At 53.6% G+C, this 15,946-nt stretch overlaps 1 protein-coding gene and 2 long non-coding RNA genes across 3 annotated transcripts in view; 1 reads left to right on the top strand and 2 right to left on the bottom strand.

Annotated features, from left to right (window-relative positions):
• Positions 1-15,946, bottom strand: part of LOC308062058 — a 66,385-nt gene that overhangs the window by 13,617 nt on the left and 36,822 nt on the right. The gene's annotated exons all lie outside the window — the stretch shown is intronic.
• Positions 6,757-15,204, top strand: FAM3D (FAM3 metabolism regulating signaling molecule D). Its single transcript, XM_080382947.1, has 7 exons — positions 6,757-11,317; positions 12,309-12,451; positions 12,707-12,765; positions 13,141-13,191; positions 14,515-14,599; positions 14,746-14,872; positions 15,077-15,204. Exons 1-7 carry the CDS (start codon positions 11,027-11,029, stop codon positions 15,164-15,166), a joined length of 846 nt encoding a protein of 281 aa, XP_080239073.1. The 5' UTR covers positions 6,757-11,026; the 3' UTR covers positions 15,167-15,204.
• LOC308062057 overlaps positions 12,796-15,946 on the bottom strand; it is a 28,153-nt gene continuing 25,002 nt past the window's right edge. Inside the window, exon 3 of the long non-coding RNA XR_013927455.1 lies at positions 12,796-13,428. This is a non-coding gene — a long non-coding RNA (uncharacterized lncRNA). The remainder of the gene's footprint in view (positions 13,429-15,946) is intronic.

Below are 15,946 nucleotides of genomic sequence, written 5' to 3'. Positions count from 1 at the left end.
CCACGGGCACCTTCCCGAGCTGGCTCCCTCACCAGCTGTCAGGAGGGTCTCCCACACACCCCAGGGACCTCCTGGGCTGTTCCCTCCCTGCTGTGCTGTATCGCCAGCGGACATCGGGTAAGGTGAAGTCCCCCATGAGAACAAGGGCTAGTGACGGTGAGACTTCTTCCAGCTGCTTGTAGAATGTTTCATCTGCCTCTTCATTCTGGTTGGGAGGTCTATAACAGACTCCCACCATGATATCTGCATTGTTGGCCTTCCCCATGATTCTTACACATGAATATTCAACCCTATCATCACCATCATTGAGCTCCAGACAATCCCAACACTCCCTAACATACAGTGCTACCCCACTGCCTCGCTTTCCTTGCCTAACCCTTCAGAAGGTTTTAGCAGCACTCCAGCGGTGTGAGTCATCCCACCACATTTCCATGATGGCAAATATGTCATAGTTTTCCTGTTGCTCAGGGGCTTCCAGCTCCTCCTGTTTATTACACTGTCACAGGCCAGGGTGGGCAAATTACATCAAAATAGATAAAAATGCCAGAATTGCTGTAAGAGTCAGACCAAAGTGTCTGCAGTGGCTCAGGAGCCCATGGCTGGTGGCAGGGAGCCAGCAAGCCCCTCCACTCCTCCTCCTCCTCCACCTCCTCCTCCTCCTCCTCCTCCTCCTCCTCCTCCTCCTCCTCCTCCTCCTCTCCCACAGCCATGGGCGCACAGCCTAACACCCCAGCACATCTGTGAGCGCAGTGCGTGGCCGGTGGCAGTTGCCCACCGTCCCTCAGCATTTACTAGTGGCAAAGCAAATGAAAAAGTTATAACGGCTCTGCCACCAGTAAATGACAGGATCTTTCCCCCTCTCGTCATTAATTGACTGAATCAGTGTTGCAGAGCTGGCATTATGCTCCGCTACGCTTTGTAATGAAATCACTGCCTGTGCATAAGAAACAAATTTAATGATATGATACTAATAGGGTTAGAAATTTCCCATGCAAATATTAATGATTTATAACTATACTCATTTTTTTAATATTACTTGTAGCCTGTAACAAGAAAATACTGAGGTCTACCAACCCATCTCACAGATCTTGTCCAGGGAGAGCGCAGTCACTACCGGGCTGGAGACAGAAGCCCCCAGCACGATTTCACTGAAGGCGCAATTTAGCATTTGGAAATCATGTCCTGGCCTGCAACCCTGTTTCAGAAAAAAGATGATGCTTAAAACGTGAGCACTACTTGCATGGCATCAACTGGCGACAGGAGATGGGTGGTGAGCTTTGGTGCTGCCCAGGCCCCTTGCCACGGGCATCCCTGCAACACCCGCGCTGAGAGCCAGGGCTGTTAATTGCCTCTGCAATAAACCCGGGTGAAATGAGCTGTGGCCCAGGGGTTACAGGTCACATCAGGCACCTAGCGGTGTTTTGAAGCAGCCTGCAGCAAAAGGAGCAACCTTTGGACTGCAAGCCAGAGGGAATTGGGGACTGGGGTGGGCAGGCATTTTGTGGTAGAAGTAGGGAGGGATTTGTGTTAAATGTCTTCTTCTGCAGCAGTGAAGAAGTACCTTAAAGGAAGGGCAGTGACTGGGGACCCAAGGGGTTGAAAGAGAAGATAACTCTCTCGGACAGGCATAATTGCTACAATTCAGAATGCTAAAAATGTGAAATTAGGAATAATCAATGGCTGTTTATGATCTGTGTCTATACTGTGAATTCAGCTAATATGGAGTAATTACACTCTGCTAATTCCCGGTATTTGTCATCATTCAGTTGCAGAGGAGTCCTGCAAAACAATAAAAACAGATTGGCTGCTCTGGACCCGCAGACTGGGGGCTTAGCACTACACAAGCTAATTTCTCTTTTAATGGTAAAAGCACTTACGATTTCGCTTATTTATTTTTCTCTCCTAGCAGCAAAGCCCCGTCAGTGAGCTGCGCTGCCGGGATGCAGCGGGCGCAGCAGATGCGCTACACAACAGCACCCCCAAAAGCCGGCACCGCCGTGCTGCCAGGCGAGACCGCAGGCACACCAAGCCCCTGGCCGGCCAGCATCACCCTGCAGCTCTTGCGAAACCGCTTTTTCACCTTTTTGTCTAATATTGTTGTATCATTCCTCCTACCAAACTTTGCCCTCACACATTTCTTCTTCCAGCCCATCTGACACAAGGTAACTCCAGCGGCGTTTCACTCGGATGCTCAGGCTGTGCTCGGTCACAGGATGCCAGTGAAACCTATGGGATGTGTCATCAGTTTGCCGGCACGATTCACCCTTCGGTGAATGAAATACTGCTGGTTATTAACCTATGCAAAAGCAGGAGAGGAGAGGTGAGCAGGATGGTTTATTGATGGGTGGATAATCCCCCTTGGCAGCACACGCGGGAAGGTGCAGACTGTGGGGACAACCCTCGCCCTCACCCACAGGCGGTGTGCAGGAAATGCAGATGGTGTTTGACACCAGATCAACAGAGAAGTAACAGACTGTTCCTTTTTAAAGGTGCTCCATTTAACACCTCCAGTACCTGACTTAGCCTGGCACGAACAATCTGAAACGCTACAGCCACCGCACTTTTCAGGACAAAGTTTGCAAAGTAGCAGTGGCCAAACCTTTCCTAAGAGTATTTCTCATTAATTTATCCCACCGAGCACCTCCCTGCAAAGCAGTGTGTCCCAGCAGGCACTGCAGAGCCCCGCAGACACGGGATCTGCAGCGGGGAGCCCACGGGTGCTGAGCTTCATAGGAAACAGCTCCTGGGAGGGACAGTACTGCAGCCACTGGGGCTTTTTTGGCAGGAGCCACCAGTGCCCCAACGCTCCCCACCACCCACCGAGGTCTCACACGGGGCCCACGCACCCAGCACTGGCACAAAGAGGAGGAGGAGGAGGAGGAGCGGGAGGAGAGCAGCTCCTCACCCGCCAGCTCGCTCCTGCTGATCCTACCATGGCGCTCATTGCAGCGCAGTGACTTTGCACCACAGATTATTCACTCCCCAGCCTATCAGCTTTTTGATACCACATCTATTATTTTTTTCTTAATTTCTTTTTCTCTATCATGCAGAAACCTCCCGGGGGGAGCCTGCAGATGAGACTGATGTAATTCTGTTGCACTGCACCAGTTAATTATTTGCTGAGTCGAGACCAAGCTGATGCCCTGTTCCCAGCACTTGATGTGTTCACCAATGTTATGTGTGATTTAAAAGCACCTTTCTGCTGTGTGCCACAGTGGCTGGGCAAAACCTGGGCTCCCACAGGATGCAGGGACAGGACAGGAGGACTCTCCACACCAGCACCAGTGCTTGGGCTGTGCCGCAGCCACGAACCACCATAAAAGCGTACAGCTCTCCATTTTTCCCTGTGGTTTCAGGGAAAGATCCTGGCTGAAACGTGTAGTTCCAGAGAGCAGAGGCATTCCGTGCAAGGTTTCTTCATTGGGATGACAAGGCCCCTGGCCCCACTGATGTTTTTTGCTCATTTCCTCTGCAAGCAGAGCAATGTCTCTATCTCCATAGAGGACCCGGTGGCGGCGGGGGTTGCGGGGGGGTGCTCAGGTCCCTTGAAGCAGGAGGAGAAATTCATCACAAAGCAAGCCTCCCCCAGGGCACTACAAGCCCCATGCCATGGGCCAGCTCCTGCGCAGGTGGGAAGTAGGGAAATGGAGCAGAGACATGCTGCAGCACACCGGGGCCTGGGGCGCTTTGTTATTGAGCCGAGCCAGTTATTGCCAGCAGCTAAACAAACTAATAGGAAGGATATTTCCCCAGAGAAGGAGGAGGTTTCTGATTTAGACTGCGCTGTTTAAGCTCAGACTCTCGCCACAGCTAAAATTTCCTTCCGAGGGCAATAATTATCCCAATGCAAAGCCCAGGCCTGTGTTTGCTTTTCTGCTCCCTGTCTGGAAGGTTTTAATATACAGACTGCGATTTCCTTTTGGGTACAGTCCAGCACCCCCTGCACCCAGGCTGCATCCTGCACCCCTTGCCCAGCACTGGGGACCTGAGCCGGGGGGCAAGTGAAGGGAAGCTCAGTACATATTTTTATGCAGAGAGCACCCTCAGCTGTCAAATTAGTTACCAGGGAGCAGCATCAGTCCTGCAAGAGCTCTGCTCCAGCCCTCTGCAAGCTGCAGTCCCAAAGGCAGCGCTGTCACTGCCGGCCCCGCATCTCCTTCGTGGACTCTCAGGCAAAAATTGTTTTATAAGCTCCAAGAGAAGCTGTCTAGTTCTTCTAAGTGATGGGAATGGAAAAGAAAAAGGAAAAAGGAATGGGAACTGTTTTGTTCTTGGCTGCCAGGTAAATGAGGTTCAGCTTTGGAAAATGTATAGGGCCTCTCATGCTAACTGCAGGGCTGGAGTCTCCAAGGAGTGATTTCTTCCTTCAGAAACATAACAATAAATGATTTAAAAGAAAATGACCTAAATCTATATCTACAGTTAACTCAGGACTCCTTTGGAGTTCAGGACTGTTGCTGGATAAATAAATGCTTATTTGAAAAAGGAACCTCCAGCCTCCTGCAAACGATAAGCAGCAAAGCGGCGCTGGGGGCCAGCCCACACGCGTGCAGCACAGCCAGGGGGAAAACCCACCAGACCCGGTTATTCTGGATTTACTCCACGTGGGAGGACACCAGTCCTGGCTCTGTGCCCACCCGCCCCCGCGGTACAGCACCCTGCCCCAGCCACACTGCCCGCTGTGCTGGTTCTGGGCCAGTGCAGAGGCTCAGGCTGGTGCCCACCCGGGGGAGGTTTTCCTCTTCTGATGTGGCAAAAAAGTGAGTGCCAGAGTGGAGAAAACCTCCAAAGGAAACACGAGCTCACAGCTGCAGGAATGACTTTTTTTTTTTTTTTTCCCTCCCACAAGACAGCTGCTCCCAACCGCTGCTGGCTACTGTGCCCCATGGGATGGCACACCAGGACGGCACATCGGAGCACCCAGCCCTGTGCAGGGCAGTGACATAAGGCTCAGGGAGGTGCCATGAGTCACAGAGGGCCAGGCTGGGCTGGGCAGCCGCACTGCTGCGCTGCCAAGCACATGGTGCCCCAGCTCCCCAGATGCCCCGGCACCGACGCAGCCTGCGGAGAGGGACAGCGTGCCCCAGCCACCGAGCGGTATGTAGGCTTGTCCTATCCCTGAGTGAGGAAATGGTGTTTCTAGAGCGTGGCTGAAATAATGCCTTTCTGCAGCACTTTTCTTCTGACTTGGCTGGCAGGTTAGAGGGTCGCACAGGGAAGGTTTTAATTGTTCCTCCTTCTCGTAGCACAGAGGTGAAGGGGAAGCCCCATGCGCTGGCATTCTTTCTGTGAGGTGCAGCTGTGCTGGTTTCCTAGACAGAATTAATGAACTACCTGTGTTAATGGCAAGGGTTAAATCCACATTTCCCCTCATTACGGGATATATGGTGGAATCAACTGTGTGATGTGTGGTTCAGGTTAAAGGCCTTTACCCATCGTGGCTGTGGATGAATTTGTGGGGCTTTTGCTATGCAGAGTGCGGCTTGTCAGAGGCCAAGCTGCTGTTCAGGATACCATCTGTTTTCTTTTGCACTGCTGAAAGAGCTTGTGTAGGGAACAGGCCTTGCTGCCCACACAGCACCTGTCGGGAGGGCATTATCTTCTTTAAAAAGCCGACGGCATCAGCTGGACATCTGAGAACCCAGAGTAGATGGAAGGGTAGAAGGACATGAGGTACCAACTGCTTTCTGATACAAAGCAGCAAACACTGGTCAGCTGAAAACCTTCTCTGACATGGTAAGAAAAGCACCCCCATCTCCCAAGAACAACCTCTGTGTACTCAGAGCAGCCAGGGCTCGGCTGCACACAGGAAAATCAGACGAGTAAGCGGGAGACCTAAGCAATGCTCCAGCCCGACTGCCAGGACACCTCCGAGGCACCGACCGGGAGCCCTCGGGGTGCTGGCAGCCAGGGCTTTGCTAGCTGACGAAAATTCATTTCGGGTCCTCCCACACATGTAATCATGCAAAACCAGAGCCCATCCCCACAGCCCAGTGGAGGGACCAGTGCATGGCCCACGCTTTCCCTGTGCTTTCAGCCCCAAGCGGCACCTCTCCCCAGCAGACAGCCCGCTGCCAGCCCTGAGCACCAACACTTGTGCCCCTCCTTTTGCCTTGAGGTTTAGGCATAACCCTCTTCGGTAAAATCTGCAATCCGCCCAGCTGCCAGCCGCTGTTCCTGTGCCAGAGAGGATCTGATTGCTCCCCTCCATCTCTCACGGCTGCTGCAGCTCTTGATTCATTGCTTGGGTGAACCCCACTGGAGAGGCGAGCTCACAGTGATTTAGCTTTGGGCTTCATGAGATGTACTGAGAGCTGGACAAGTGGCCACCAGTGACAAATAAAAGAGCAAGAGACAGAATCAGTGGCAGCTGTGGATGGGCAGTGCTCCTCTGGCAGCCACAGGCAGCGGAATGCAGGATGGGGCCATGCCTGCCCCGCAGCACGCAGCGGGCAGGGGTGCAGCACGCAGCGGGCAGGGGTGCAGCATGCAACGGGCAGGGGTGCACCTGCAGTGGGCAGGGGTGCAGCACGCAGCGGGCAGGGGTGCAGCATACAGCGGGCAGGGGTGCAGCACGCAGCGGGCAGGGGTGCACCTGCAGCGGGCAGGGGTGCAGCACGCAGCGGGCAGGGGTGCAGCATGCAACGGGCAGGGGTGCACCTGCAGTGGGCAGGGGTGCAGCACGCAGCGGGCAGGGGTGCAGCATACAGCGGGCAGGGGTGCAGCACGCAACGGGCAGGGGTGCAGCACGCAGGAGGCAGGCGTGCAGCACGCAGCAGGCAGGGGTGCAGCGGGCAGGGGTGCAGCACGCAGCAGGCAGGGGTGCAGCGGGCAGGGGTGCAGCACGCAGCGGGCACTGAAACCAGGCTGTTCCCTTTCACCGGCCCCAAGCCCGGCTCCCCCAGCAGCACCTCCGGGTGTCCTGTCGAACCTTGGCTGCCGTCCTGCTCCCGACCCACAGCCCTGCCCGCCACTGCCGTGCATCCTGTTTGGCTTCTGCTTCAGGATCAGGGCCTCACCCCAGTTAACTATTGACTTGTGCTGGGGGCAGCTTCACTGTAAGATGCCCTCTCCAGCCATCTGGTGGATGCAGCAGCTGGCCAAGCATTTTTACGAGCTGAGGAATTCATAAGCCCACCTGCAGGCAGTGCTCTCCCGTTCAGTAACTTGGTAAAGCTCAGTTGGATCGACTCCATTTGAGACTAAAAAGATTTCTGTGCCCCTGCGTTCAGTTTTGCAGGAGAACCCTGACTTCTGGAGGGTGCCTGGCTGCACATGGGCATGGGTGACATCAGGCAGCCACCCTCTTTGGAGCCACATCCCCACCCCGCAATAAAATGATGTCTCATTTACGGTCAGGGACCTGCTGGGAGAAAGAAGGACCTGTGGGGCTCTAAAGCCCGGGAGATGGGGGTCCAAAAAAAACACAAAGGCAGGAATTTCTGGAGAAGCAATGTTTTCCCGCAGCACTGGGAGGAAACAGGAACATTCACCCGCTGCATCCTGGAACACCTTCCTGCAAGGGCAGGGATCTGCCTGGGTTTCTTCTTGGCAGCAGGCATGGAGTGCTGCCAAGCAGCACTTCAGACCTGAGCCAGCTCGGGGTGGAATCTTTGTCTTACAATGCCACAGGCATCTTTAACAATATTTGTCTGAGAACCTTTTTGTTCCCGCAACATTTTTTAAGCAAATAAGCTTCAGGTTTATTAGACAAAATAACTTCCATTCTCCCTCTCCTGCAAGTTCTTTCTGGCAGATGCCAGGAGCACAATGGTCTTTCTACCCAGCACACGTTTAGAAAGAAAGAAAGAAAAAATATTAATCTAAACAAAAGAGAATATAATAGAAATCCCAGGACAGGGCTACCCTCTTGTAACGGAATCAGTTTCCAGTAATTTCACCACCTAGAGACTTTGCCCAATAAATTTTACCTGGGATTAAGGTGAAGATAAATAGCCCAAATAAATACACAACTTCCCTACAGCACTAGCTTTTATTGGTTTGTTTTTCCATTTCTCTTCCTCTGCAATGAAATCAATATGTGCATAGAAAAAAATACAAATTTGGTGGAGAGCACTGTGCAATGGGCCCTGCTGAGGCTGGCTGGTGTCCCCTGCAGCAGCAGGGACCAAATGGGGATGGCTCTGCAAATCCAGTGGAGTTTTGCTCCATTCACTGTGTCCAAATCACAGCCCAGTTCCAAATCCGCACCAGCTGCAGGCTCCGCTCATGGCATTCGGAGGGGGAGCTCATCAAGCTCCAAAAGCAAACCAATACCAATTCTGAAGAACTTGTGACTTGCCAAGGGGGATTTTAAGGATTTAAGGACTGCTTTTCTGCCCCCATCACCGATCAGGCATTGGGCTGGGAAGCCAAGCATGGGGAGAGGTTCTCTGCATTTCAAAAGCAAAACTTCATGCTGAAAGGAGCAAAAGGCAAGAGCCCAGTGCTGTCGCTGCAGATCCAGCCACAGGCGGCATTTCTCCTCCAAAATGTTTAAACTGTCTGTTTTCAGGTCTGTGGCTCTTCCACCAGCTCATTGAAATGGGCTTGTTCATGCCAGCTCCGACACAAGTTTAAAATCCATTTCAGGGATGCTGTGCCATGGGGTGGGGATGGACCAGGACAAGGTGCGGGGGGGAAGGTCTGTGGGCATCGCAGACCCCTGTGCCACCTTAGTGGTGGCAGAGGCAGATTCCTGCTCACGGCCACCTTCCTCTGGGAGGAATAGCTCCAGAGAGGAGTGAGATGCTGCTGGGAAGCCAGTGTGCTTAGCTGATACACTATCAAAACCACACTGCCGTGATATGTGAGGGTACACAAATGCCTTCCAAGGCTTCCTCTGAAATGCAGATAAGCCATGAGGCCAGTCTCCCATGGGAAACCACTAGCTTCCTGCCCAAGCGCCTTCAGCAGCTCCTCCTTGCCACAGCCTTATGGCAAATGTGGGCAACATGGAGGGGTCTCGTGGGGACCAGTGCCAGGCTTTGGACAGCTGAAACATCACTGTGGGGCTGCCACTCTGGTCGGGCACTGGCCACCCTGGCCTACTGCAAACCCCCCACTGGGGTCTCGGGCCAAGCAGGAACGCAACAGCTTTCCTCCTGCAATGCAGATCATTTCTCTTCTTGCTTTTGAGGCTGCCTAAAGGCCCCATATGGTGATGCTGCAACCTACCCCAGGGTGCAGGGGAAGCCAGAGTGGTGATGTGGGGTGCTGGGTGCATCTCACCCAGGGGGCCAAGGGAGGACGCTGCACCAAGGCCACGGTCAATCACACTGCCACAGGCAGTTTCGCTGAACTCAAGTCCTGGGAGGGGACCCAGAGCAGGGCTGGGCAGGAGACAAAGCTCTTCTTTCCTTCCTCATGACGCAGCAGCCTGAAATGAACTTTCAGCCCAGCCCTGCTACAACCCGCTGCTCCTTATTTACCCTTCAAACAGGAAAAGCAACCTCCAGCACAGCTCTTCTACAAATTTTCTATGCCAAGCCTCAAGAAAGGGCTGCTTTCGTTAACATTAGGCTCTTTAGCTCTGAGCACACCTCTTGTAGGTGACAATCTGACTTAGGACTCCAGGGTGGTTTACCAGGACGGACATTCACCAGACTGCAGCCCCGAATTTTGAAGGTAGGAGTGGGTCCCCAGCCCCTGGAAGCCCAGTGTAGTGGGGTGGCAGCAGGAGAGAAGGGGACAGACAGACTCGCTTGGGTAGGAAACAGCTCATTCTCCAAATTACAGCTACTCCCCATTTGTGTGGGTGAAGACGCTGCAGGGTTTGGGCAACTGGAAATACTTCTGTTCTTAAGTCAGGCGTCCCCCAACCTGGCTACTCTGCCCAGCTCAGCGGCCCTGCTCTTTTACCCTTCCCTTTCTGGTTTTAAGGAAGACAAGGTTGTTCCCACAGAGCCCCTTGCTCCGGCAAGGCCAGATCACAGATTGTCCTCAGATGGCATTTTGCAGCCCCTAATATTTGAAACCTGCTGTACGTTATCCCAGAGGGAAATGCAGCAGAGCCATGATCAAAAATATGCTCCTTGAGCTCATCATTATCAGCAGATAGAAAAGCGTGATCCAGTGCTGAGAAAAGGACATGAAACAGAAGCACACAGGGCAGCAGCCGGTCACAGTGAAGAGTTCAGAGGCTTAAAAATGAAGAAAGCTCAATTAGTGCAGCATGTTCTGTCATACAAGAGCCAGGATTTCAATACCAGGGTGGGACTGAACACACGTGCCCAATAGGAATTTATACCTCTTTGGAGACCCTTTATTGCAAATTTTCCTAAACATCGCAGTTATTTTTTCATCTAATACCTGCCTGGCTTTGGTGGGTTACAGGTATGCTTTATGTATTGCCTTCTTTTTCCTCAGGGTGACCTGTGACTGTCGGCCACCCCCTCGGTCGTGCTCTCTCTCCCCACCACCATGCGGATGACAAGTAAGGAGGGAGAAAGAGACTGACTTTTCTCTGTCCGTTCTTCTGCAGTTTTTTCCACCTCCTTTTCGTTTACACGACCTCTTCCAAACCCAGCTACCCTGACCTTTGCCCCTGCCAGGGGTATGGGAAAGGGCCTTTGTATAAGCATCAGGTTTTTAAAAGATTTGTGTAGATTTCAGCCTGTTGTATTTTTCCCAGTGAAACCCTCTGCGGCTGGGAAGAGAGGGCTATTGAGACATTCATGGCTCCATAAGAGCCATTCAGCTGCAACAGAAGTACATTTTTCTACTCTCTTTCCATGCAGGACTGGAACGTTTTGCTCCGATGAGCACTGCTTTAAAGCCAAATGCCAATCACATTTCTATTAGCAGCTGCTCGGCTGTAGCTAGTGACTAATTGGGGGATAGCAGCCTTCCCAGCACTGGGAACATAAGAAATACTTGGATTTACATAGCTTTCTGACTAATTATCAGATTTACTTTAATGCAGAGAGAAATATGAATAGTGCCTCCCAGTAGAAGGGTAATGCCTATCTGAGCATCGCCACACGCTCTAGAGATATTAATTAAGAGATCAGAGTCCTTTCAGAGGATGGAGGAAGGAGTGTTAGCTGCCTTTCCACACCACACAAGCACTGGCTGTCACCCTGTGCCTGCTAACCTGGGGACACATGGACCAAGCCCCCAAGAAGCCAGAGGGATGCTCCAGTCCCCAACCCATGCTGCTGCTCACCTGGCTTCTCTCCCATCCCTCACAGGCGTGATCCGGTACGTGGCACTGTTCATCACACTGCTGGGCACATGGTTCACTGTGCAGACATACTTCGAACGGAGCTGGAAAGCCATCAGCGTGCGGAGCTGGCTCGGTGAGGCACCAGCGGGGGTCCAGCTGGGTCCAGAGGGAGAGTGGGGGCAGCCCCGTCACAAGCCAGACCCCAGAGCTGCACATAGCTGCCATACACATTTGCACTTGCAGTCCTTGGCCAAAGCTATAGCCACCAGCTCTGGCCATCAGGGCAGGGAGGGGACAGCGTGGTGGGAAGCTGCACAGGGGTGGGTGGCTCTGGGGGTGCTTGCAGCCATAGAGAGCAGTTTCAGAGAGCTGGTGCCTGAACAGCTGCTCCTGGATCAGGGAAGAGGCAGCAGCTCTCTGGGGTGTCTAACCCTCCTGCTTGATACCCACAGGTGGCACCGACAAGTCCAGCAGTGAGTACCGCTCTCGACTTCATCTCCATCACACAACACAACCCTGCTCCAGGGTTGCGGGTGATGGTGGAAACGTGATAGCTGCTCTCAAGAGCCCCTTTCCTGAGGCAAAAACCACACTCTGCCAAACACAGGGGCATTTCATTATTGCACACAGCAAAAGTGCCTTTGGCAGGCTCTGCAAGCACACGACCTTCATGTGATATCCCTGCCCCAGCAAAAACACCCCTGGGCTACAGGCTACAGCACGGAACAGGTCACACGCCATACCCGGCAGTGTGGCACAGGTCCCTGCCCCAGCCAAGAATGGGGAAGCTCCGGGCAGAAAAGCCTCGAGGGGTTGGCTCTGAGTGAGCGCCAGCTCCAAACGTTCCCTGGCACACACCCCTCTGCAGTCCCCATGGCACCAGCTTGCCATGCCGCTGCTCACACCCTGAGTGGCACCTGGCACCCCGGCCAGCTCGTCCCACCCACCCCTGCCTCCCCGAGCCTCAGGACCATAAACCTCAAAGAAGCAGCCGGTCCCAGCCCCAGGAAGAGTCCTTCATGCAAGAAACTGGTCCAGGTGCTTTCCTCTCACTGGGCCACCATGCCTCAATGCCAGCCCTGGTCAGCCCCTCATGGACACGGCCAGAGTCCCGCCGTGGGGCCAACGCCATGGCTCGCAGCTCCGCTCCTCCCTTGCAGGTGAGCAGCTGCCCCGGCACAAGTGCAGGAACCAGCAGAGCTGCCCCGAGAATCATTTTGCCTTCAAGATCATCAGTGGTGCTGCAAACGTGGTGGGACCCTCCATCTGCTTTGATGACATGGTGTAAGCAGCACACAGTGGGGACGGGGCAGCCGTGGCTGGCCTGGGCTTGCGTAGAGTGAGTTGGGCCTCTACCGAGCATGTCGATGGCCATCACAGTGCATCTGTGGTTTAAAAAAAATTGGAAACAGTTTTCTTTGCTACTGCTTCTGGGGACATTTTGCTGTCTGCAGCCACTTCACCCCATCACAGTTTCACTGGCACCAGCATCTCCAGGGCATCCCTGCACTTACTGGTGCTCTCTGCTTTCTTTTCCAGCCTCATGAGCAGCGTGAAAAACAATGTTGGCAGAGGCCTGAACATCGCGCTGGTGAATGGTGAGTCAGGCGAGCACTAGCCCCCCTCTCCCCACAGCCAGGGTCCCCTCCTCCCCCAGGAGGGAAGAGGCCACTGGGGACCCCGACCCCGGCACCATGGCTGAGCCAAAAGCACAGCAGTCCAGCACTGCATGGGGTGCACAGCCACAATTATGGTTGCAAGCACTGCCAGGGAGAGGGGAACAAACCCACCTGGGTCATGCACGATGGCTCCATGAACTCCACCAAGCAACATATTCACCATTGCAGAAAATACGACACACTGAGGGAAGGGCGAAGCGTTTTGCAGCGGGAACTCCAAGCTGGTGGCCAGGCGAAGTCTAGAGCCACCCCAGTCAAACTCACTGCCCTCTGTTTTGAATTTTAACCTTTCAGGAACAAGTGGGCAGTTCCTGAAAGCTGACACTTTCGATACGTACTCTGGAGGTAAGCTCAGTCGCTTCGCTGCTTGGTGCTTCCCAGCCAGGGTTCCCACTGGCACTGCTGGCTGTTCAGGCTGCTCCTCTGTCATGTATTTAACAGTAAAGTTGAACGGACTTTGATCAGGATTGCCAGCTCCAGAAGTAAAAGCTCAGCTTTCCCTGAGGCCACTGAGCCTGGAGTCCTCATGACGCATGTACATCCAAGACTGGCTTTTGAATCCTTTTACATGTGCATAATTGCCTGAAAAACATAATTCCATAAACTGAATAAACCAGGACACTTGAGACCTGAGAGAAGCTACTTTCTGAGATCAGGTAGTTACACTAATCCTTAGATTCTGCAGCTTTCAGCTCAGTTTTTGAATGCTGGTGGTGGCTGAGCAGCAGCTCGTTTCCCTGCCTTTTGCAGGAGGATAAATGAGGCACTCAGAGCATGGCAGGAGATGCGGCTCCCAGCCCCAGAGAGCCTGGGCACATGAAGCAGAGCCTGGTGGCAGCAAAGACCACGTCCCTGCGCTTGCTGGCTTCAAACAATCTTCCTAACAGCAAAAAGATGCCCTGAGCCAGGGCAGCACCCGCTCACAGCCTGGCTGGCACTAACCTGCAGGGCGCTGCATGTCCCACTGATGCTGCAAAGCTGTACCCAAACCTCTCCAGAGTTTTGGCAGGACTCCTCAAAATCACATGCTAAAACCGCTCCTATAGTGCTTTTGATTTACCCTTTTCTGTCTGAGCCTTCTCCAGGGATCAATCACCCTTTCTGCTTTTTGGGTTTGCAACCTGTCCTTGGTAACTCTGGAGTTTTAAGGAGAAACACCAGTCCCATGAGGTTTCCAGCCGAGCCTGCGAGTGAGACGCGCGGTGGCAGGGGCACTGGGAAGGCGACAGTTGGCTCCTGTGCCACTAGATGGGGCGTTGGACTCGAGCATCCCAGGGATGCAGGATGAGGAATAATTCCCGCAATGTAGCTGAAGGCATGATCAGCTCTGCGGCTGAACGGGTTCATTTCTTGTGTCGGGAGGTAAATTCACATAACTAGATTTCACAGTCAGCCAGCAAGGTTTAGAAGCGAATTCCCCCCTGCGGTTGTACCGGAGGGAGGAAAGCACCAGCCCTGGGTGCTGCGGGAGAGCCCAGGCGGGAACACAAGGTGGGGAATGCAGCATCTGGGAGCCTGTCCTTCCCCAAACCCATGACTCCAAATCCTGGCTACCACCAGCACAATCAGGATATTTCCCACTGACCCAGAGGGGAACATACCCGCCAGCTGCCATGCAGCACTCCCTGCTAAATCCCTTTTTCTTTCCCTGATGCTTTTCTCTCCCAGACATCAACAAACTGTATACCTTCCTCCAAGAGATCAAGCACGGCACCATTGTGCTGATGGCCAGCTATGATGACGCTGCCACAAAGTGAGTTTGGCCCCGGGAGCAACACGTGGCTCCCCAAAACCCCACACCTGGGGGGAGCTGAGGTGCTGCTGCCAGCAGCAGAGAGGGGACAGGAGGGAAGGGACACCTGCCTGGCACCACACTAACACCCTCTCACCCTCCTTCAGAATGAACGACAAAGTCCGTGCATACTTGACGGAGCTGGGCAGCAGCCACGCCAACAATCTGGGATTCCGGGACAACTGGGTCTTCTTGGGAGCGAAAGGGCTGAAGAAAAAGAGCCCCTTTGAACAGGTACATGTCCCTCCCCTGCCACCAGCTCTGGGGACTCCCATCCTCTTCGTAGCACCTCTCGAGCTCCATCCCATCTGTCTGCAGAAGACATGGGCCAGTGGCGTTATCCCCCACGTCGAGCCAAGCTGGAAGTTTTGCCACGTTTCAAATTTGCACTGTGCCACCAACCTCCTCATTCATTCGCCTTTTTTTCTTTTCCTGCAGCACATCAAAAATGATAAGGACACAAATAAATATGACGGCTGGCCTGAGCTGCTAGAGATGGAGGGCTGTGCCCCCAGGAAGATGGATTAGCTCCAAGCTCCCAGCCTGCCACAGAGGGCAGACTCCACCAGTCTCACAGAGATGCCAGCCCCATGGCGGGGAGCACAGCCCCACCACACCAGCCCCAGCCCCCCCACCGCCTGGTCCCACAGCCCAGCAGTGGGTGCATTCCCAGGAGCCGGAGTTTCCCAGCAGGGGCTGTGCAGGGACTGGGGCAGAGCTGTACCGGTGCCTGCAGGGCCTGAGCAAACACCCGGCCAGGGTTCAGCCAAGCTGTCCTCATCTATGGGTCAATATAGAGTATTTTATTTTTCTGTCTTTGAACTAAAAACGTTGTAGAAGTTTTTTCAGAGTTCTTAAATAAGACCTAATTATAACACAACTACCTTCTCACTTCCATTTTCAAGCATAATCCATGCTTTTCCCTGCAGATGCAGCATACCATGTTCTCTGCCACCAGCCAGGTGTCACCATCACCCATCCCATGGCACTGCACACGGATGCTCCCCTTCCCCACATGGCACAGGGCAGAGTTATCCCTGGGGATGCTCGGACCTTGGTGGTTTCCCCCTGGAGCTCCTGCCTCCACCCTGTCCTACAGCCACAATAAGGCCAGAAGGCCACAGGGATGGCTTGCAGCAATGTAGGTTAATATTTGCAGACCAAAGCATTTCCCTCACCTGGTTGCATCTCTCCTGGGTTAAATCCAAGCTAAATCTTCTGTGGCACGCCCCCGTCAAAGGTCAGGATACGGCGGGGGATGTGCCAACCTGACTTTGCCCTCAAAGAGGGAGGGATGGATGTGCGTGT

The sequence above is a fragment of the Falco punctatus genome (genome assembly GCF_963210335.1).
Source record: "Falco punctatus genome assembly, chromosome: 4".
In the NCBI taxonomy this organism is placed as follows: Eukaryota; Metazoa; Chordata; class Aves; order Falconiformes; family Falconidae; genus Falco; species Falco punctatus.
The sequence above is the reverse complement of the archived record's forward strand: the minus strand, read 5'-3'. Positions and strand labels throughout refer to the sequence as shown.

Excerpts from the sequence above, each read along its gene's own strand:
- FAM3D (XM_080382947.1), top strand. The coding sequence starts at position 11,027 with ATGGAGGAAGGAGTGTTAGCTGCCTTTCCACACCACACAAGCACTGGC. Across the intron at positions 12,452-12,706 it reads ATCTGCTTTGATGACATGGT|CCTCATGAGCAGCGTGAAAA; the intron begins GTAAGCAGCACA and ends TTTCTTTTCCAG. Across the intron at positions 13,192-14,514 it reads TTTCGATACGTACTCTGGAG|ACATCAACAAACTGTATACC; the intron begins GTAAGCTCAGTC and ends TTTCTCTCCCAG.